At 47.9% G+C, this 24,184-nt stretch overlaps 1 protein-coding gene across 1 annotated transcript in view; it reads right to left on the bottom strand.

Moving 5' to 3' along the window:
* NEIL3 (nei like DNA glycosylase 3) overlaps positions 1-10,813 on the bottom strand; it is a 49,811-nt gene extending 38,998 nt beyond the window's left edge. Inside the window, exon 1 of the mRNA XM_036250565.1 lies at positions 10,658-10,813. Within this exon, the coding sequence (XP_036106458.1) occupies positions 10,658-10,813 (156 nt within the window). The remainder of the gene's footprint in view (positions 1-10,657) is intronic.
* Positions 10,814-24,184: the final 13,371 nt, after the last annotated feature.

Genomic DNA, 24,184 nt, shown 5'->3' with positions numbered 1-24,184 from the left:
GGACCGAGGAAGGTCAGCTGGTGCGCGAACAGATGTTAGTCCTGAACAACGGGAAAGGCAGCTGTGGTGTCGACGAGATGAAGACGATTCGGGCAGAACGGGGGGGACGGGGAGGGAGAGGAAGGTTTGGGATTCGGTTTTATTTGATTTGATTTTTTTTTATCCTCCCCCAAGGACATTTTTCCATTCTTTGTTCAGACAGAGAGGGAGGGAGAAAGAGAGAGAGAGAAACATCGACGTGAAAGGGACACATCGAGTGGCTGCCACCCGCATGACCAACCAGGGCCGGGGACAAACCGCAACCAAGGCCCATGCCCTTAGCGGGAACCGAACCCGGGTCTCTCTGGACCACAGGTCGATGATCTAGCCACTGAGCAACCGGCCAGGGCTGGGATTTGGTTTTAGACCAGTTTAGGCTGAGATGTCTGTGGACATGGAGGCGGAGACGTTGAGGAGGCAGCTGAACGTACCTGGAGACCAGGAGAGAGATCTAGGCTGGAGATACACATCTGTCTATCGATCAGCATGCAAATGGCTTCCAGCGCTTTTGGATGAAATCGGCAAGAGTTACTACCGATAAAGAAGAGAAGGAGCCCAAGAACTGGTCTAGGACACAGTCTTACGGTGTTGGGGAGACGAGAGGGAGGGAGGAACCAACAAAGGAGGCAGCCAGCAAGGTCGGAGCAAATCCAAGGACGAGCGGTGTCCTAGAAGCCAAGGAAACACAGTCAGGGAACAGACGTGGCAAGTACTACAGATACCCAGAGAGGAGGAAGACGGAGACCCGACGCTGGGGGTCGCCAAGCAGAGGGGATTTATGGTAAGAGTTATGGAGAAGTGAGCAGGCAAAGCCTTCCTGGGTGGGTTAGAGGCAACAAGAGGTCAGTCAGCGAGGCAGGGTGAACACGGGTGCTGTCAAGCACCACACAGAATGGGCAGCACCTGAGGGGAAGTGGAGCCCAGAGTGCTGCTGTTGCTTTAGGATGGGATACGTCCAGCCCGGCCAGTGTGGCTCAGTGGTGGAGCATCCACCCTGCACCAAGAGGTCGCCGGTTCGATTCCTGGTCAGGGCACACGCCCAGGTTGAGGGCCTGATCCCCAGTGGGGGGCGTGCAGGAGGCGGCCAGTCGATGTTCTCTCTCATCAGTGTTACTATCTCTCTCTCCCTCTCCTTTCCTCTCTCTCTAAAATCAATAAAGAAAAAATATTTTTAAAAAATAATAGTAAGATGGGATACAGCTCTACCTTGATGGGAAACATTCGCAGAGAGGAAAGCGTTAATCACGCGGAAGGGGAACAGCTGGAGCATGTCTTTGACAGGCAGGAAGAGACGGTGCCGGGACCGCGTGGCCTGTGGGGCTTGATGGGAATGCGGACAGTCCATCCCGAGTATCAGGGAGGAAGGCAGAGTGTACAGGGACAGGGGCTGGTAGGCAGGCAGGTTGGCTGTGCAAATTCTCCTGCGGTTCACTAGATTTTCTCCGTAAAGTAAATGAAGGTCATCAACTAAGAGCAAGGTGGCCATGGGACCCCAGATTACCTAAGGTTCTATGTAGCATATAAAACAGGGCTCAGCTTTGCCAGACTCCGACACCGCACCTCCAGACTCATCCTTCCCAAGTGAGACCGACGGCCTCTCACACAGGGTGTCAGAGGCTCTGCCCAAACTCTCTGCGCAGGACCACGCTGGGCGTCCGGGTCCCTCACCTCAGCCCGAGGCCCACAGCTCAGTGTTCACCTCCCTGAAGGCAGTGCCCTCTGGACTTGCCCACACGACCTTGTGCTCACGAGGGCCAACATTCTCGACTCTGTATTGTATTCTAGGTTCTGAAACCCAGATCACTGGGGGTGGAAGTTTCCGTTCCATACGGACGCGTACTCACCACTCGGCAACTGGACTGGACCACTTAAAGCTACCCTGTTACCCAGACACCCACATTGAACTCAGCAGCCATACAACACGGGATTTCGTTTTCACGGGCTAAACAAAATATTTAACAGGACAATGCGCATCAAATTTCCCTGTGCCCCTCTTCCTTAAATCAACACACGACGTACGTTTCAGAAGAGAACAATGAATGGAAAGAAACAGAAAAAAAAACAGTAAAAAAAAAAAAAGCGTCCTTAATGAAAACCTCTACCTTTTCCTTGTCCAAAAAGTTAAGTGTTCTGGGCTCCTAAGAGTGTCTATCAGGAAGAAATTCAAGTCCAGCCAACCCTGCACGCACCTGGACTTTCTCCGGGGGTCTCCATGCGCTGAACCAGGCCCCCAGACCCTGCCTCAGAACTGCGCAGAACCCAGAACCCGCAGTGGGAACCTGGGCTCCACATCTGACGGGCACAGACTATCAGCCTCTGTAACGTGCTGAGCGGTACGTTAGGGAACAGTGTTTACACCCAGGGTTCCTCCCTCCAGGCATCAGAATTGTCCTGGAGCAAACACCTATACACTCTCCATATTGTCAGCTGTCAAAGATTTTAGAAAGTCGAGTGGCTCTACCCGAACAATGTGGCTACTTAGAATAAGAGTCTCAGAGGCCAGCCCTCCAAAACTTCAGTCACTGGACCGCGTGTTAACGGAGCTGGGCGCCTGCCCTTGTACATAAATTCTGTGGTGCGACGCGGGAAGAATCCAAACACACAAAGGTCAGTAGACTCAAAATGCATGAGATCGCTGAGTCTCTGCACAGCTGTCAGTGAAAAATGAAATGCATTGTCCTGGCTGACAGAGCCTCCAAGGAACCGAAAACCAAATCCTTCAAGGTGTAATACACGTCTTACTTCTTTTATTGGTGTGTTACCCTATTCTCCACAATTAAAAATAATGTGCATTACGCCATCAAAACAAGAAATGTTGAAATGGCTGTGGAATTAAAGGCTGCACGATACTGGAAAGAGATGTTTATGGCCTGATGCAGGTGACTTCTACCTTCAACTCAGATGCCGGCAGAAGGGTAAGTGGAGGAACCGTCACAGGTAGAGAAATAGTCTGGAAACCTAGAGACCTGACATTATCAGCGACTTCAGTGCAGCCGAAGCTGTTCCAGCTACAGATGCTGGGTGACCGTGGTTTGAACGAGTTTCTCAACACCCAGTGAGGTGCTTGGGAATTCAAATGAAATTTTAGCATTTAATAACCTCTTGCTTACTCACAGTCTGTGATTCTCGTGGTGGTAGAAAGTCCCCACCTGGGCAGCAGAATGGTCTGGAGGTTTCCCTTCTGGCTCAGGGTTTATCACAAGCCCTGACACAGTCCTTACCTGCTGAATGACGCTGTCTGTGACTCGCTTCCCCCTCCTGTGCCCATAAGCCCCTTGGGGCAGTAATGATGAAAAGGACCAAGAGCCCCCCTCAGTGCCTGCAGGTCAGTAATCAGATCCCTCCTCCTGTCACTCCTAAATCCTAGTGTGGCTTTAAAACCCTGGCCGGTTTGGCTCAGCGGTTAGAGTGTCAGCCTGCGGTCCAGAGAGCCCCGCGTTCGGTTCCCGCTAAGGGCACGGACCTCAGTTGCGGTTTGTCCCCAGCCCCGGTTGGGGTCGTGTGGGTGGCAGCCAGTTCATGTGTCTCTCTCACATCGATGTTTCTCTCCCTCTCTTCCTCCCTCTCGCTCCATCTGAAGATGAATGCAAAAATGTCTTCAGGTGAGGATTAAAATAAAATAAAATAAAATAAAATAAACACAGGCCTGCTGTCTCCCTGCCACCATCTGTCTCCCTTCACCAACCCAAGATTTATTGGCGAAAACGTCTACTGTACCATCTGCTGTATCTGCTTTGAAAAGTATGAACGGCCAGGTCTCTTGTCTTCTAACTACCTGCAGTGCAGTGCGGTTTAAATACAAGAGGAACACATTCTCCTGACTATCAAAAGCTGGATGGAAGTAAACTATTCTATTTACCAGAATTTCCCGTAGAGTAAAGAGAACTTTGTGGGAAGGTTTAGGAAGGCACTGATGCATTTTCAGCAATCAGTCCCAGCATGCTCTGGATTTTTTTTTTTTTTTTGGTTAATCCTCACCCGAGGATATTTTTTCCATTCAGTTTTTTTTTTCTTCTTAGAGAGAGAATAGAACGGCGGTGTGGAGGGGAGGGACAAAGAGAGAGAAACATCAGTGTGAGAGAGACACATTGATAGGTTGCCTTCTGCACGTGCCCCTATTGGGGCTGGGGACGGAACATGCCACCCAGGTACCTGCCCTCGACCAAGAATTGAACCTGCAACCCTTCTGTGTGCAGGCCGACACTCTAACCACTGAGCCACAGGGGCCAGGGCAGCACGTCCTGGTTTTAATGAGATGTTTACTTAGCATTAAAATGGTCACTTTAAACACATCTGTCCCAGCACTTCACTTTGGTGTTGAGGAATCGGTGCATAGAGATCGTACTCAGCTGTCTGTCACACTGGCCCCGGACCGGTCACCTGACTCCCAGCACATGAGCTAAAATCATGGGCTCTGCGTAACATGCCTTGGACAAAACAACATGTTCAGTTTATGGCTGACCATGTCGGGCACCTGCATATATTTTTAACTGTTTTTTACTTTTAAAAACTCCATTTTAGGGGAAATCTGGCACAGCAGCGGTGGTTTATTCCGCTGGTTCTGTCCGAAGCAGGCAAGGTTTACAGTAAGCCTGAGATTCACACCCACTGGCGCTGGGTAGAATCGCCTCCTGGTAGAAGCTCCGCCGCCCCGTTCAGGAGTGACCGCCCACAAGCCTGTCGTCTGTGCGGTGACCGCACAGAGTAGCCCGATACACACCTGACTTTCTCACGTCGACCCTCGCAGTCCTGTTACTATAGTATTTCAACATTTCATCTTTTTTTCTTTCTTTCCGGAAATAGAGGCAAAAATTTCCTTTGCCACAATTTTAAGTTTGATTGAGAAGGGGTCGCCTCCCCATTTTCAAGTGGCTCGGTCCTATGAAACCGTCAAACCCACGTGGATCTTCAGAGACAGCGCCTCACTGCGCTGGGAACCGCCTGCCCGGCCCACCCACGGTGGAGGGAACAGGAAGGCTTCAGGACCCAACTTCAGGGCAGCTTTGCCATGGACAAGCATCTCGGCGCCAGGGCATCTCGTCCCCACAGAGGGAACAACAGACCACGTTTGCCTTCCCAGCTTCTTCTCCTTTCTTCCTACTTAGAAAAGAATGTCCAACACAACACTCCTCTTAATCAGAGGTCACTTACCTACCTATTTAAACCATCAGAGTCTAATGTGTTAAAAAGTCTCTAACCACAAAATAGAGGGCCTGCGGCTCATTCATGAAGGGGGCGTGCAGCTTTGCGGGAGGGAGCCTGACACGCTTACCCCGGGCAGATGCTTCGTGCTCAGTGTGAGAGCAGAACCCATCACTGATCACCAACGGCCCAATGATCACCAACGGCCCAACGGAACAGGGTGCCCCTCAGGCAGCCGGCTCCAGAGAAAGCCCAGATATGGGAGGAAAAGGAACCGCCAGGAGGGGTCCTTTCCTGGGCACTGAGCTGACAGTCTCCGATGCCCCCATCTGATCCTGAGTAGATAAGCAAAGATGCGAGCATAGGCACCTCCGGATAAGGAAGTAACCAGGGGGCTGGGATTCAAAAACCAGATGATCAGATGTTCTCTTCTCGACATCATACGGACTGTGTCCTGTTAGACGGAAGCTCAACCGGCCCGGGAAATCACCTCCCGGTTTCATCTGTGAGCTGACCTCGTTCCCTGATTCTATATAACGAATGCTAAATGCCGATCTTAATGGACCCCAGTCATTAAGGGAAAGCAATCATCAGTGGCCGTTTAAGAAGGTGAGGGAGTATATCATGCATGTTCTCTACAATTTTAAAACCCCCTTGGATGTAAAGGAATACATTTCATTCAGCTGGAAAATGAATCTCTGTGGATGAGTTCATTCCTTCATATAACGGCAATAACATGAGCTATGACCACCCCCCCCACTATGAAAAAGGGGAAGGAAGGAGGAGACTATGTGGCATCTTCATTTTGTTGTGGCAGGAATTTCCCTGTAACACACATAACAATGACGCAGACTCACAAGGACAGATTCCGAACTGAACTTGTTTCTCACTCCTTAACCACTTGGCACGATTCGGACCTTTGCTCTCCGCCATCCACTCAAAGGTTTAGTAAGTGCCTACTCTGCTCATGAAACTGTAAAGGACATGTAAACGTAAATATGACTAGCTAGTGTATCAAACACGGGTATGAAATCTTCCTGACTGACAATGGCCAGAGGATACTGTTTCAAATGAAATGACGTCTTGTCCATAAACACTGTTGTACATCCTGTTTCGTGAAATGAGACTGAAAACATACGCAGATTACACACTGAATCACTAAAACATTGTATCTACCCAACAAATTAAAATGGAAGGGTTGACTCTTCACACCTTATTAACCAGACAGGTTCATTTAGATCCTAATATGGCTTCTCAGCATGAGGCCCACGAGCTCCCACAGAGCGTTATGCAACGTGTTTACACAGGAGCACACTTGTATGCTGACAAGACAGTGGACCACACTCGGGGAACTCACACAGCGCCTGCACGGCCAGCAGATGCTGGGGCCCTCCACAGCTAGGCTCTCTTCTTCAAAAGCAGGATCATTGTCCCGAGGAGACACACATGAAAGCGTGTGCTCTATGAACTTCAAACTGGAGCCAAGGACAGAGCAAAGAGGCAGTAAGTGTGGGGTGTTTTTTTTTTGGTACAATGACTATCTGAAGTTTGAATCACTTATTTATATTTCTTTAACTCTCCTTGGTATTGCTTTCATGTTTACTGCAATGGGAAGGATATACTATGCACTTATAAACTTATTTTTAAATACTGTCTTGTAAAACTAAAGATCACAAGCCAGTAGCAGAAATAGTAAAATAGCTTTAGCTCTCTGATATAAATGCCAAGGAGATCTGAGATCACAGTGACAGTGATGATCACGTCGGAAGCCTGTGCCAACCCACCGTATTTTGGTGAAATTTGCTATGAACCCAACAACCCTCTAAAATGCAAAAGACCCTTCATGTTTACAAAGATTATTATTATTTATTTATTTATTTATTTTATCCTTACCCAAGGACATTTTTCCATTTTTTGTTCAGGTAGAGTAGGAGGGGGAAAGAGGAACAGAGAGAGAGAGAAACATTGACGTGAAGGGACACATCGAGTGGCTGCCATCCACACGACTGACCAGAACCGGGGACAAACTGCAACCGAGGTACATGCCCTTAGCGGGAACCGAACCTGGGTCTCTCGGGACCGCAGGCGGACGCTCTAACCGCTGAGCCAAACCGGCCAGGGCTACAAAGATTATTATTTAAAAAATTTTTTTAAATATAATTTTATTGATTTAAATTTTTTCTCCTTTATCAATTTTAGAGAGGGGAACATTGACGAGAGAGAACACTCAACCACTTAGCCACACCAGCCAGGCTGTTTTTATTGATTTTAAAGAGAGAGGAATGGAGAGGGAAAGAGAAACATCGATGGCTGCCTCCTGTATGCACCCCGACCAGGGACTGAACCCACAATTGAACCCACAATTGTGCCGGCAGGGAATCGAACCCGTAACCTTTTTTGGTGCACTGGATGGCACTCAACCAACTGAGCGACACCAGCCAGAGCACAAAGATTATTATTTCTTTAGACCAAAGGCACAGAAAGTGAAACCATGGCAACCTATGCTTTTAGAACTTTCCAAATAACCACAAATCACATAAATTCCTATGATTTTCAAATTAATTTCCCATATAACTGGCATTAAATAGGTCTGTGGTTCCAATAGACTTACCCCAGTGTTTACCTCTTTATGCCAAGGTATGAAACATAACAGCTTTAAGTGCAGGGCTCTTCACAGAAGGGGGTGCAGCTGATTTGTACTGCTCCCAAGTGATGTTAATGATTGCCCAACCGGGGCACAGGAATGGAAGGCATCAGAAGAGAATTAGCAAAGTAGATAAGAGAATTAACTACATGGAAGCAAACTAAAAATGGTGGCAGACACAGCCAAAAACCCAAGGTCTCATTTCTCTAGTTAATAAATAATCACCACTACATACCGACCAACGTGATGTTCCTGCCATTGAATGAGCCGTTTTCCTACCGAATCTTTTTGAACTGAGAGAAGCTGTGGGTAAGAGTGTCGGCTTTGGAGCATAAAAGAAAGGAAAGCAAAAACCACGGTCAACCCCTCACTAGGCATGTGATCTTGGGCAACGTCCTTAAATTCACTCAGAGCCTCACTTTCCTTATCTGTAGAATCAGGTTAATCCTCTATCACAGGTTTATTATTTCTCATCAACCAAAGAAAATAGAAGCGTTCTTGAAAAGCACTCTCTCTATGCCTTGCCACTAGAGACAGTCAAAACACCCTTAGAGAAAATGTTCATGTTATTGTGGCCCAAATACCAATGAGGTGATCTCTCTTTAATACATTAAGTTGGATTCTCACAGCAGGGACTGGCATAAAACCTTACACAAACTGCATTGCTGTTAGATAATGTAAACCATGGTGTCCATCAATATATTCATGCCACGTCCGTTGCCTAGTCTTATTGCCTTTACTCTGAGACATGATTCTGTTCCCCGCTCTTCCTTTCCACCTCCAGCACTCTTGTCCAGATTCCTGCAGCCCTTGACTACTAAGGGAACAGTATCTACTGAGGTTTCCTCTAGTCTTTTATTTTTCTTTCCCAGGTCCAGGGATCTCTTCCAAGTATAAGTGGATCTTACCACACTTCAAAGACTCCACTAGGTCCAAGAAAAATACAAAGTCCCCACCCAGATCTACAAAGATCTCTGGCGTCTGGCTCCTACCTACCCACCCCAATCCTGTCTTATTTTATATCACTTTCCTTCCATCGCATTCTCCCTTTTCCAGCCGCACTGGTTTTTGTTCATTCCCTTGTATACTGTATTCAAAGCTCTCTTCCTTTGCTATCATTCTGCCTGAATGTTCTCCTGCGGGCCACCCTCCAACTCAGGTGTACATATCCGCCCCGGCCCCCAGCTTGTTACTTTCTCAGCAAAGCCTTCCCTGACTTTCCTATAACTCCTTACAGAAGAACCATGTTTCTGTCCTTCAGAAAATTTACCAATGTATACTTATGTTCTTATTTAATGTATGTCTGTGTATCTTCCCAACTAAAGTATAGGCCTCACGAGGGTAAGAGCTGGCTTCGGTTCCCCCAGTGCCTTAAATATTCAAAATTTTGTTGAATGAGTAATTTCTTATAAGAAAATTTTAATATGTTTAAGAGACCACACAAGATCCATCGACGTGACACCCTGAAAAGATTTTGAGAAGCACTGTAATAAGAGACTAGCTAAAGACTACTTATTGACACATAAAGTCAAAATAAATAAAATACAAGGGCAACTGGAAGATGAGAAACATTATTTTTCCAAGTTTGAAAAATGTATTTTCTCAGACTTAGCACCTCATGTCTTTCAAGTTGTATGCATAGGCTAATTTCATAGCAGGCAAGGTTTTCTTGCAGGACCAAAGGCTACGCGGAAGCTTTGCAGGAAAAGTGAAGTCCAGCACAATGCTGCATGCATCCGTGAAACGGAATCGTCTGGACACCCACGTGGCTTTTACAGCGTGACGGCTTAATCAGAATGTTTCAGTGCAAGTTCTCAACTCTCCAAACGCACACTGCACCGACGGCAACGAGTGCCTGAGTGGCAAGAAGCTGTGCTACAAATCAGGTGATGACACTGAGTGGAAGGTTAGTGCTGTATTTTCTCTGTGCTGTTTTAAATGATCAATTAGTTGTGATACATTTACCAATTGCAGCATTTTAGACATTCGAGAAGCTACAATTTTGTGCTAAAAGGTTGTCTTGAAAATGTGATGATCTGGAAACAGCCCAAGTGTCCATCAGTAGATGAGTGGATAAAAAAGCTGTGGTACATGTACACAATGGAACACCATGCAGCTGTAAGAAAGAGGGATCTCTTACCCTTTGAGACGACGTGGAGGGACCTGGAGAGTATTATGCTGAGTGAAATAAGTCAGTCGGAGAAAGACAAGTATCACATGATCTCAGTTGTGGGACCAAATAGATCCAGAATCATGGATGTAGGGGACAGACGGACAAACCTCAGAGGGATGGGGGTGGGAGGGGAGGGAAGAGAGAAGCCAAAGAACATATATGCATATATGCACAACATGGACACTAGGCAGGGGATGGCAGGAGAGGGTGGGAGCGGGAAGGAAGGGGTCAATGGGGAAAAAAGGGGGACATCTGTAATACTTTCAACAATAAAATTACATTAAAACAATGATGAAAAAGTGTCACAGGTTGCAGAAATCTGATGACGTTGAGGACAGAAAATGCAGCTGCAGACAAAGGGAAGCCCTCTTTTGCTGGGTTGTAAAGGAATTAAGCAAGGTGACAAGGTGGCATGGAGTAACTCCTGACTGGGCACCCCTGGCAGCCTTAGCCCTCAGTAGTTCGCTACTACGCAGGTGCGCCAGCACCTACTCCTCCCTCCCATAAAGTTAGATAAACTGGGAAACGGGGAGGGGTGGGGGAGAATCTAGGGAGCCAGGCCCAGGGCGAAGAGATGACCCTGTGGGCCCTGGAAACCTGGCGAGGTCTCTACCCCATTTTCCCCTCTGACCCCACAGCAAGTTACAGGAGCAGCTCACCTGGGAGGGCTCCGCCGCCCCCGAGGCAGCGTGCGGCAGGCCGGGGCCCACCAGGCTCGGCAGGGCGCTGCCCCGCACGTCCATCACCGCCTGGCCCCGGCGCAAGCGCGCCCGAATCTTCTCTCCGTACAGAGTACAGCCCGGTCCTTCCACCATCTCTCCAGCCTGCACTGGGCCCCAGCGCGAGGACTCAGGGGAGAACTGCTGCACAGTTTAAGCTTTGAGCGGGTACGGGCTCCGCAGAGAGAAGTTCGAATCTCCCGCGCCCCAGGCTCCGCCCCGCCCCGCCCCGCCCCAGACCCCGCCCCGCCCCAGACCCCGCCCAAGCCCCAGCCCGGCCTCGCCCAGGCCCCGCCTGGCTCCGCCCCCGCACGCTCAGACCCGCCCAAGCCCCAGCCCGACCCCGCCCAGGCCCCGCCTGGCTCCGCCCCCGCACTCCCAGACTCCGCCCAGGCCTCGCCCGGTAGGCTGCTCGCGGATGTGGGCGGGGCCCCTGCAGCGCAAGCGCATTGAGTCGCCTCTTAGGCTCAGGATGTGGGCTTATAATGGCAGATACAGGACAGACCGGTGAGTAGAAACCAAACAACAGGACTAAAGTGTAAAAACTGAGACAACTGGGACCTCAGACGCATGAACTTTATTTTCTTCGCTCTGAGTTTTGCCCTTATCCTTGAGCCACTCAGTACATGCACATTTTGTGACCTGGTCCCCTCCTCTGCCCTGAAATCCAAGCTTGTCCAGAATGGCAGGCCTCTGGTTTCCCTTTGCCCTATCAGGACCGGCAGGGAGGAGGGGGACTCAGAGGAGGGTTTTTAGGACACTCAGCGTTTGTTTTTTCTCCTGGTGGTTCAGCATGACTTAGAAAAGATGGCTTTATATACCAAATATATTTTAGTGTCTATATTAAAACCTCTTTATTTCTACATAGCTACGTGAGCCCTGCCCAGATTCGGGCAGCTGTCCTGTTACAGGATGTCCGAGGTGACTGTGCTTTGAAGTTGCTTTGTAAAATGCAGGGCTCTATGTAAATTTGAGGGCAATGCATACCTATTTACATTTTCACAAAGATGCATACATATAAATGTATGCAGCTAGTGACCCCATACAACTTGGTAAATAATGAAAAATCTGTTCCTTTTTGAAAAGTAAATATAGCACATTAAAACAGAATGCCAATGTATTTATTTATTTATTTTTTATCCTCACCCGAGGACATTTTTTCGTTTTTTGTTCAGATAGAGTGGGAAGGAGAGAGAAGAAATGAGAGAGAGAGAGAGAAACATCGATGTGAAAGGGACACATCGAGTGGTTACCACCCGCAAGACCCAACCAGGACCGGGGACAAACTGCACCGAGGCACATGCCCTTAATGGGAACCGAACCCAGGCCTCTCTGGACCGCAGGCCGGACGCTCTAACTGCTTAGCCAAACCGACCAGGGCCAGAATGCCAATTTATCAGTGATTTAATGAACATATCACAGTGCTGTAGTTAAACCTGAGACTTGAATTAGAATATACTAAAGACTTGCATTTAAAAATTTGAAAAGTATTAAGTCTTCCTCTGTGGCAAGAAGTTAATGGTTAAAGTTAGCTGGATCTGGTTTAGGGCTCTGTGTACTTTATTCCCTTGTTCAACTGTCATGTACTCTTCTAGATCCACTGACTAAATAATCAAGAAACAATCCTTCTCCCTCCAACCCAAATTCAGTCATAATCTCTGTGCTTTGATGGAAAAAAGCCCCCTACACCTTATTCACTTCTACTTTTTGATTATATTTTGCTACTTAGCACGATCTCATTTGTTATTTCTAGGTTTCTGCAGGGCAGGAGCTCGGCAGGGGTTGGGCTGGGTGGCTCAGGTTCTCAGGCAGTGGCAGTCAGATGTTAGCCTGGCTGCTGGCATCTAACCCTACAACATCCACTTGTAAGATGGCGCACCCGTGTAGCTGTTGGCAGGAGGCCGCGGTTTCTCATCTGAGGGTCTCTCTACTGGCTTACTTGGCTGTTGTTATGAAGTGGCTGCTGACTCCCCCCAGAGTGTGTGATTCAAGAAAAAGGCAAGGAGAAAGCTGTTGTTTCCTTAATTACCTAGTCTCAGAAATGACACACCCACACCTTCAGGACTCCGTTCAGTAGAATCCATAAAGGGGGTGGAGAATCAAGCTTGACCCCTTGAGGGGAGGAGTGTCAAATTACTTGTGAATGTATTTTAAAACCACCACAATCTTCATTAATCTGATTCATCATGGACTTCTCATTTCTCTTTAAGTGTCGTGTAGTGTTGCATTTGGATCAAATATAATCTTTAAGTAGAATTAGATTTACCACTCCCCAAAGAGCTGAGGAAGAGTTGGGGAGTAGCATTGGAGACATTAAGAGATATCACTGATGTGTCCGAAAGGTCAAGCCAGATTTTGTTTATATGGGACAAGCCTCTGAGTTTTTTTGATACGTCTCTTTCTTATCCTTCCTTACATCCAATTACGAGCAGAATCACATGCATTGTGCTTCTCTAGTGTCTGTAAAAAGAGTTGCCTCACCACAGCAAGCAATCCTACCTTGGTGTGAACTCTTGGTATTTTCAGCTAGGCTTAGACCAAGAAACAAAAATTACCACCTTTTTAAAACCTCCTCTTCGTCCCAGTTCACTGAAATTCTCCCAATTTTTATTTATTTATTTATTTATTTATTTATTTATTAATTTTTAGAGAGAGGAAGGGAGAAGGAGAGAGAGAGAAGCATCGATGAGAGAGAACATCGACTGGCTGCCTCCTGCATGCCCCCCACTGGAGATCGGGCCCACAACCTGGGCATGTGCCCTGACTGGGAATCAAACCAGAGACCTCTTGGTGCAGGAGTCGACACTCAACCACTGAGCCCCGCCAGCCGGGCAGTTCTCCCAATTTTTAATTCCTAATTGAATGCACATCATCTAAGTAGCCTTTCAGATACAGTCAGAATTAGTCTGTTTTAGAGTAAGTGTCACATACTTGTCTCCCATTGGACTAGATTCTCGTTCCTTGAAGGCGGAAGAGTGTCCTGTTCATCTTTACACTTCTCGTAGCAGCCAGGAGACCGCACATAATACATGTTCGAAAAATACTTGTTGATTATGATTGTTAAGATTGAAAAAAAAATGGACCTTTCTGTCTCCAAATACCTTTTTCTCACATCTTTAATATAATTCTTATGAATTGAGAGGCTCAGAGAAGAGGTGGGAACTGAGCGAATCCTGAAGGAAGTGGGGGCCCTAGGCACGTAGGAAGGTCAGCTGAGGATATTCTAAACCAAGAGGAACACAGGAAAATATGTGATGTACTTGAGACGTGATGATAAAAGCAAAGATGTCAGCAGGGGAGCATACCATTGGAAAGGTTCCTGAGGACCACACCGTGGAGAACAGGATAAGGAAGACTAGACTTCATTTTCCTGGCATGATAGGCAGCCAGTGCAACTTTTGAGCTCGTGTAGGGACCCCGAGCCCCAGAGCTCATGATACTTATTTACTAAAACTGAAATTCAGAACATCATTCACATTAGGAACCTCCTCTGCAGGTGGAATCTGTTATTTGCTCATTCTTCATTAAGAAATAGCTGGATCACAGTTGCTCGTGGTATGTGAGGAGTTTCTTACACCATGTTGAATTTTTAATACTTCGAAGAGTCCTGAGTTCACAATTTCTGTTCTCACTAATAATAATCCCAGATACTTATTTAGTGCTTCCATGTGCCAGGCAACGTTTAAAGTGTTTTGAAATACAGACTCTTTTCATCCTTACAACAGTCCTCTGAGGTTAGTCCTATTCTTATCTTTGTTGTACAAATGAAGGAACTGGGGCAGGGAGAGGTTAGGTAACTTGCTCAGGGTCATGGGGTTCTGATTCAATCAGGCATGCTATGGTCTTAGCCAAATATTTTCAGCAACATCAATTATGTTACCAACCAAGTATTTTTAGCAACAACTTAAGAAATGGTGGTTTCGAGGGAAAACGACCTTTCAGGCAGCCTTGCAGGGAATCAGAGACAATCTAGAAACCTCCCTTTAGTATATTAAGTGTTCACATATTTTGGATAATGATACTTTGTTTTAACCCTTCTCCTTAAAAGGTCTGTAGACAGATTTTTTAAAGCTGGAATGATAAAAATGTCACAGGGGGAAATTCTTTCATTTCTGTGTTTTGCATGCATTGCCTGAATATATTTAACAAGGAGAGAGAGAACATGCATACGTTGTCCCCCAGCACCCTCTGAACTTGAGCTCTGAGTAGAGGAGACAGTCGGGAGTGAACCCTACATGCAGGTGTTTTCGGTGGTGGTTACTAGTCTCCAGCTTCTACCCATGAAGAGAAGCTTCATGATAGCCTACCCGAAGAAGAATATAATGCACAGCAACAGAATCCGTTTGGACACTTGGGTTGTTGGAAGCATATGCCAGATGTTGAGACTTTGCAAAGCAGTAGCATTAGTTCATTGTGAAGGCTGGAAGAGCCAGGTCACAGTTTGCTGCCTGCAAAGTCAAAATCCCAATGGCCGCGTCAGCCCGGGCCTCCTAGGTGGCAGACTGCTGCCCCGACGTGCCCAGCCCTTCGGAGAGCTGTGGCATAGGTGGCCAGGCTTTCGTCCCAGCTGGCTCTGGCCAGATCCTATGTGGAAGGGAGTTCATTCTTTAAATGTTTTTTTTTTAATATATTTTGAGAGAGAGGAAAAGAGAGCGATAGAAACATCCATCAGCTGCCTCCTGCACGCCCCCTTCTGGGGATCGAGCCTGCAACCCAGGCTTGTGCCCTGACCAGGAATTGAACCAGGACCTCTCAGTCCATGGGGCAATGCTCAATCCACTGAGCTACACTGTCCGGGCTCTAATTCAGATTTTAATTTAAACATAGTAAGTAAGTAAAGGTAGTATCTGAGCATGAACTTAATTTTGGGGAAAATAATAACTAAATAGTTATTAGACACTCACAGAAGATCCAAAATATTCTTTTTGTGAGGAGTTCTCTCCATCAGAGAGGATGGAAGAATTCTTGTATTTTTTTTTTTTTCTATTTTGAAATAGAAAAGCAAGTTATTTTTGGTTAATATCTTGAAGTAACATTTTCATCTGTCTCATTCAAGTCAAGGCATGACATCCACCATTGCACATTCATTCAAAAAACGATCTGAGCAACTGATATGTTGCAGGAAGAGCGCTAGGTCCGTGGATACGGATGAAAGAGAGAAAGTAGCTCACGGGAAGAGGAAATAGACACCGGCACTCCGACAGAGGTAGCTCAGGGGAAGGAGGAAATAAACACCGGCACTCCGACAGGGGTGGCTCAGGGGAAGGAGGAAGTAGACACCGGCACTCCGACAGGGGTGGCTCACGGGAAGGAGGAAGTAGACACCGGCACTCCGACAGGGGTGGCTCACGGGAAGGAGGAAGTAGACACCGGCACTCCGACAGGGGTGGCTCAGGGGAAGAGGAAATAGACACCGGCACTCCGACAGGGGTGGCTCAGGGGAAGGAGGAAGTAGACACTGGCACTCCGACAGGGGTGGCTCAGGGGAAGAGGAAATAGACACCGGCACTCCGACAGGGGTGGCTCAGGGGAAGGAGGAAGTAGACACCGGCACTCCGACAGGGGTGGCTCAGGGGAAGGAGGAAGTAGACACCGGCACTCCGACAGGGGTCGCTCAGGGGAAGGAGGAAGTAGACACCGGCACTCCGACAGGGGTGGCTCAGGGGAAGGAAGAAGTAGACACCGGCACTCCGACAGGGGTGGCTCACGGGAAGAGGAAGTAGACACCGGCACTCCGACAGGGGTGGCTCACGGGAAGGAGGAAGTAGACACCGGCACTCCGACAGGGGTGGCTCAGGGGAAGGAGGAAGTAGACACCGGCACTCCGACAGGGGTGGCTCACGGGAAGGAGGAAGTACACACCGGCACTCCGACAGGGGTCGCTCAGGGGAAGGAGGAAGTAGACACCGGCACTCCGACAGGGGTGGCTCAGGGGAAGGAGGAAGTAGACACCGGCACTCCGACAGGGGTGGCTCACGGGAAGAGGAAGTAGACACCGGCACTCCGACAGGGGTGGCTCACGGGAGAGGAAGTAGACACCGGCACTCCGACAGGGGTGGCTCACGGGAAGGAGGAAGTAGACACCGGCACTCCGACAGGGGTGGCTCACGGGAAGGAGGAAGTAGACACCGGCACTCCGACAGGGGTGGCTCAGGGGAAGGAGGAAGTAGACACCGGCACTCCGACAGGGGTGGCTCACGGGAAGGAGGAAGTAGACACCGGCACTCCGACAGGGGTGGCTCAGGGGAAGAGGAAGTAGACACCGGCACTCCGACAGGGGTGGCTCAGGGGAAGGAGGAAGTAGACACCGGCACTCCGACAGGGGTGGCTCACGGGAAGGAGGAAGTAGACGCCGGCACTCCGACAGGGGTGGCTCAGGGGAAGGAGGAAGTAGACGCCGGCACTCCGACAGGGGTGGCTCACGGGAAGGAGGAAGTAGACGCCGGCACTCCGACAGGGGTGGCTCACGGGAAGAGGAAGTAGACACCGGCACTCCGACAGGGGGTGGCTCACGGGAAGAGGAAGTAGACACCGGCACTCCGACAGGGGTGGCTCACGGGAAGAGGAAGTAGACACCGGCACTCCGACAGGGGTGGCTCACGGGAAGAGGAAGTAGACACCGGCACTCCGACAGGGGTGGCTCACGGGAAGAGGAAGTAGACACCGGCACTCCGACAGGGTGGCTCAGGGGAAGGAGGAAGTAGACACCGGCACTCCGACAGGGGTGGCTCAGGGGAAGGAGGAAGTAGACACCGGCACTCCGACAGGGGTGGCTCAGGGGAAGGAGGAAGTAGACACCGGCACTCCGACAGGGGTGGCTCACGGGAAGAGGAAGTAGACACCGGCACTCGACAGGGGTGGCTCAGGGGAAGGAGGAAGTAGACACCGGCACTCCGACAGGGGTGGCTCAGGGGAAGGAGGAAGTAGACACCGGCACTCCGACAGGGGTGGCTCACGGGAAGGAGGAAGTAGACACCGGCACTCCGACAGGGGTGGCTCAGGGGAAGGAGGAAGTAGACACCGGCACTCCGACAGGGGTGGCTCACGGGAAGAGGAAGTAGACACCGGCACTCCGACAGGGGTGGCTCACGGGAAGAGGAAGTAGACACCGGCACTCCGACAGGGGTGGCTCACGGGAAGAGGAAGTAGACACCGGCACTCCGACAGGGGTGGCTCAGGGGAAGGAGGAAGTAGACACCGGCACTCCGACAGGGGTGGCTCAGGGGAAGGAGGAAGTAGACACCGGCACTCCGACAGGGGTGGCTCACGGGAAGGAGGAAGTACACACCGGCACTCCGACAGGGGTGGCTCACGGGAAGGAGGAAGTACACACCGGCACTCCGACAGGGGTGGCTCAGGGGAAGGAGGAAGTAGACACCGGCACTCCGACAGGGGTCGCTCAGGGGAAGGAGGAAGTAGACACCGGCACTCCGACAGGGGTGGCTCACAGGAAGAGGAAATAGACACAGGCACTCCGACAGGGGTGGCTCACGGGAAGGAGGAAGTAGACACCGGCACTCCGACAGGGGTGGCTCACGGGAAGGAGGAAGTAGACACCGGCACTCCGACAGGGGTGGCTCAGGGGAAGAAGGAAGTAGACACCGGCACTCCGACAGGGGTGGCTCAGGGGAAGAGGAAATAGACACCGGCACTCCGACAGGGGTGGCTCAGGGGAAGGAGGAAGTAGACACCGGCACTCCGACAGGGGTGGCTCAGGGGAAGGAGGAAGTAGACACCGGCACTCCGACAGGGGTCGCTCAGGGGAAGGAGGAAGTAGACACCGGCACTCCGACAGGGGTGGCTCAGGGGAAGGAGGAAGTAGACACCGGCACTCCGACAGGGGTGGCTCACGGGAAGAGGAAGTAGACACCGGCACTCCGACAGGGGTGGCTCAGGGGAAGGAGGAAGTAGACACCGGCACTCCGACAGGGGTGGCTCACGGGAAGAGGAAATAGACACCGGCACTCCGACAGGGGTGGCTCACGGGAAGGAGGAAGTAGACACCGGCACTCCGACAGGGGTGGCTCAGGGGAAGGAGGAAGTAGACACCGGCACTCCGACAGGGGTGGCTCACGGGAAGAGGAAGTAGACACCGGCACTCCGACAGGGGTGGCTCACGGGAAGGAGGAAGTAGACACCGGCACTCCGACAGGGGTGGCTCACGGGAAGGAGGAAGTAGACACCGGCACTCCGACAGGGGTGGCTCACGGGAAGGAGGAAGTAGACACCGGCACTCCGACAGGGGTGGCTCACGGGAAGAGGAAGTAGACACCGGCACTCTGACAGAGGTAGCTCACGGTCCTCCGAGCAGACCCGGGAGGTGATCTGGGCTCTCAGACATCTCAGCTGAACTTTGAAGAGAGAGTAAAAGTTCACCACGTGTAGAACAGAAGAGGGTTTTCTGGAAGATGGGGGAAGTATTTACAACGTGAGGAGGTGTGGGAGAACTCCCGCTTCTGGGGAAATGTAAGAACATCTGGAGGCCAGGAGGCCAGGGGGGAGGGCAGAGGGGGCCAAGAGGTCATGGCAAGTCCAAGATGATGCGCTGAGCTTCGATGTTATGTTGAAAGTGATGGGGGAAACAAAGAATTCTGTGCGGGGCAGTGACATAATTTCCTTTATTAAATGACCAACAGAAAGTATAAAGCAGTGTTTCTCAACCTCTTGGTGACATTTGGTCACAACTAGGAGAAGAGGCGCTAGTGGCATCGGATGGGCACCTGTCCTTCTAAATGTCTTACAGCGTACAGCACGTGCCACTGTAGCAAACAGTTGCCCAGATAAAAGTGCCGGTCGTGCTGAGGCTGAGAAACCCAGGTGTGGTGGTCTGGATAATGCCACCCCCCCAAAAAAATATGTGTGCACTCTGATCCCCGGAACTTATGAATATGTTACCTTACGTGGCCAAAGGGACACCGCAGGTATGACTGTGTTAAGGATTACTAGCAGAGGACACTATTCTGGATTATCCAGATGGGCTCAGTGTAGTCACAAGGTTCCCGATAGGACAGAGGCAGGAGGGTCAGAGACAGAAGCAGAGTCATGAAGCAGATGCAGTGAAGCTACGTTGACACCCGTGATGAAGAGGGAGCCATGAGCCACGGAGTGGGGGTGGCCCAGAACCTCGAAGCTCCAGGAGGAGCCCGCCTGCGGACACCTTCACTTCAGGCCAGTCAGCCTGGTTTTGGACCCTGACCTCCAGAACACTCAGAGAGTAAATGTGTGTAGTTGGAGGCCACTAAATGTGTGGTCATTTGTCACAGCGGCAGTAGGAAGTTAATAATATCTGTTTTGGAGGATGCGAAAGATGGGAAGTTAATCTTAAGGCAGAATAACAGTAAGGAGGTGTCAATGGTCCAGGCCCTTATCTGACCACAGATAATACAGAGATACACAGAGATACAACAGCGATCACAGAAGAAAAATTTTTTTTTAAATATCATGTTCCCTTGAAATTGATAATTAATGTATTGATTTGTATGAGTTCTTGTTATATTCCAGACAATAATCCCTTGTATAATGCTAATTTTCTTTCCCAGTTTGTCATACACCAGCTAACTTGTTCTCTCTTGAACGTTTCACTTTTGATTTATTTAAATTTATCTATATTTTACATTATGATTTGTATTCCTCCCCAAATCCAAGATTATCTCAATGTCATGAAAATCCTCCTGCATTTTTTTCTATTAGTTTATTTATTTATCAACTATTAGTTTGGGCCTGGTGGGTGTGGCTCAGTGGATTCAGCGTCCTCCCATGGCCTGAGAGGTCTGAGTTTGATTCCTGGTCAGGCCACATACCAGGTTGCAGGCTAGATGTCCAGTAGGGGGTGTGCAGGAGGCAGCCAACTGATATTTCTCTCTCACATCGATGTTTCTATCTCTCTCTCTAAAAAATTAATAAAAAATTTATTAACAATTAGTTTGGGTTGAAATTTCGAGTGGTATATTATCTTCTATTATATCTGTAGTTTTTTTACTGTGTAAGGCACTGGACTCCAGTGCGAAGTGTGTACACCCAATCAGGGAAGAGAAGAAGATATTAGCACTTCTACATATGCCTTTTAAAATTTTAAGCAGATAACACCTAATGTATTACTATATCAGTTCTATAAGAAGGAGAATAGCTGCCAATTTTTATGAGACACTAACCTTGTGCTAGTTGCTATTCAATGCTTTTTAAGTAGTCACTTAAACCTCACAACATCCTAAGTGGTAAGTATCATCATCATTATCATCATCATCTTCTTCATCGTCATCATTTTACAGATAAGGAACATGAGGCAGAGCAGTTATGTAACCTGCCTAAATTCACACAGGTATTCAGATAACTGAGATTTGGACCCCAGGAAATTTTGCACTATGTTGCATTTAACATACATAATTGCAGTTTATAAATAAATATTGGGGTTATACTAGGCTCATAAAATAAGTTGTCTTGCTTTTCAACAATAAGTATTACATGTGTTTTAAATTCTTATTTATCAACTGTCAGAGGAACCTATATTTTGAGACTAGTAGTGTTAGTCTTTAAAGTTTATCTGTATCAGGCAATTTCACTTAACACTTTTATTAGATACACTAATTTACGCTAATTTGTTCATTCTCTTGGGTTTTCTATGGAGATAGTGTTATCATTTATAAATAATGACAGTTTTATCTCTTCCTTTCCAATTCTCATCATCGCTAATTATTTTCCTTGTCATATTGTGTTGGCTAGGCCTTCAGTACTGTAATAAATAATAGTGTGATATAAGACATCTCTGCCTTGTTTAGTTCAACATTTCTTGAATAAACACTATCTAGCTGAGCCTTTTAAAATGTTTTATCACCTTAAAGATTGCTTCCTGTTTTCTTACTGTTTCTTTTGTTCTTTCACTAAATAAGTGTAAAATGTATTAAATACTTTTGCTCCATCTACTAAGATAATATTTTTTTAGTCCAATATTATGATGAATTGCACTGATGGAGCTATGATCCATAAATCATTGTAGCATTCCTGAGATAATTCCTACCAATTTATTCAGTATAATTCTGAACAGATTTTGAATTCATTTGGTTAATATTTTAATTAGCATTTTCTCACCTATTCAATATGGACTAAACCTATTTATATTCCTTTTTTTTAATATTGTCCTTATCCAATTTTAATGTCAAGATATTAAGCTCATAAAATGGCTTGTACATTCCTGTTTTTTCTGGAAACGTTTTTATAGGTAGTTATCTACCTGTTAGAATCTCGCTTATCAACCTGAAAGGACCCTGTTTTCACTGACTGAGGTATTTAGTCAGCAAGGAAGAAAAGGAGGGATCACAAAGCTGTGTGATGGTATTTTCTAGAGGAAGCTGAGTCAGTTAAATATTTTCCACAATTCATCATAAGATAAGTGAGCTCTCAAGTTTCACAGCAGACTTTTGAAATTCCTAGTATTTGGCAATTTCGGAAAGGATTCAGAACACTGGTGCTTTTGTGTATTTGCTTTGTGTTTTTGTTTATGTGGCCTTGTCATTTTGGTTGCCAACCATGTCGAAGACAGTTTCCCTCACAATTCCTGTCAGATTATTCATGGAAAGAATCAAAATATGTCAGCATGAACAATCTTTATTGGGCACATGGAAAGGCAAAAAGGAATTGGGTCTCAGAAGGCAGTCACTATACACATTAGGTTGCTGGTGGGGACCACATGTGTTCCAGCAAGAAGATGCAGCACCGTGATCATTCTTCAGAAATGCAGAACTGCCCAGCCAGTGTGGCTCAGTGGTTGAGCATCGACCCTGCACCAAGAGGTCGCTGGTTTGATTCCTGGTCAGGGCACATGCCCAGGTTGTGGGCCCGGTCCCCATTGGGGGCATGCAAGAGGCAGCCATTGATGTTCTCTGTCCTCAATGTTTCTATCTCTCTCTCCCTTCCTCTCTCTCTAAAATCAATTTAAAAAAATGTTAAGAAAAAACACGTAATGTTAAAAAAAAAAAATGCAGACTTCCTGCCCAGCTGGTGTGGCTCAGTGGGCTGAGTGTCACCCCATGGACTGAGAGGTCCTGGTTTGATTCCTGGTCAGGGCACATGCCCAGGTTTCAGGCTCCACCCCCAGGAGGGGATGTGCAGGAGGCAGCCTATTGATGTCTCTCTCTCACATCAATGTTTCTATCTCTCTCTCCCTTCCTCTCTCTCTAAAAAATCAATAAAAAACATAATTTTAAAAATGCAGAATTCCCATCTGAGGCAAAGGAGCAACTATTACCTGCCTTGATTGGGTCAGAATGGGGGTGGGCGTTGGGGGTAGTTTAGTGAGGAGATCCCCTTAAGAAATAAAAGCTGAGAACAGAAATCTTAATAGCTTTCAGCTGTCGTCTCAGGCAGGGACTTAGTCATTTTAGACCAAGACCAAGACTAGAAGAGGTTTGAAATCTTTTTACTTGCAGACTCGTCGTTATTTTTAATGATTGCTGGTTTCACATAATGAGTAACTGGCCCACTCTCAAGACATTAATGCTGTGTGCTTGTTTTAGGGCCAGCAAGGCATTGGGGAAGTGGAAGCCAGGGGCAGGGCGGCAGGCAGGGCCTGCCAAGAACAGCAGAGACCAGGCCGACTCCTTTTGGCTCGCAGGACGGGTCTTGAGCCTGAGCCTGGACCTGGAGTTTAAAACAGAAGTGGATGAATTATGTCATTATGTCATGTTATCTACTCTGCGGACTTTCCAGGCTGGGCTTGGTCGTGTCCAGGCGTGATTTGGGTAGGCCACAGTGGACTTGATAGCTGTGAGTGACAGCCACAGATGGGCCTTGCCAGCAGGAAGCAATCAAAGGTGTGCAGAGTAGCAGAGCTCCTCAATCCTGGGCTTGACAGACCGTATAGAAGCAGGTTAACTCATTAGCCAAAGGTCAGATATAAATACAGGGAGCTTGTTTAAGACAGCTGGGCATGGTCTGGCCTTCTCAGTCACATTTACATACCTGGGAGATAACTTGGCAGCTTTGTGTGTGTCCATCCCTACGCAACAGACCAGTAGGCATCGAGGAGGTAATTGAGGCCCATCTATTGTATGTAATGTCTTAATGAGGACACAGTGGTTATAATACACTAAAATGGATTTGCTAACAGAGCAGAAGGGTCTGTTTCATCAGCCAAACATAAGATTGTTTCTTGCCCCAAATTTTGGCAGATAATTTTAATCAGTGACTGAAGCCAACAGAAAATCTCAGTCTTAGGTAATTTGTAAATGTCTTGAAACCCAAGAATAAAAACAAGGACGGGATTTTGATATTGTTCATTTTATGCAGACAAGGTTCAGAGTGTATCTGTTAAGCCTCAAAAAGGATTCTTTGGCATTTCGGATCTAATTATTATTGGCTTGGACCCAGTTTGGACTAGTGATTAAGCCATAATAAGCTTTACTTTCTGTTATTAATCTCTTGGACTTGAAAGGTTTATCAGACCCAAAGCTATTAAACGTTTAAAATTCTGGA

Source organism: Molossus molossus, unplaced genomic scaffold, assembly GCF_014108415.1.
Source record: "Molossus molossus isolate mMolMol1 unplaced genomic scaffold, mMolMol1.p scaffold_m16_p_9, whole genome shotgun sequence".
Lineage (NCBI taxonomy): Eukaryota > Metazoa > Chordata > Mammalia > Chiroptera > Molossidae > Molossus > Molossus molossus.
The sequence above is the reverse complement of the archived record's forward strand: the minus strand, read 5'-3'. Positions and strand labels throughout refer to the sequence as shown.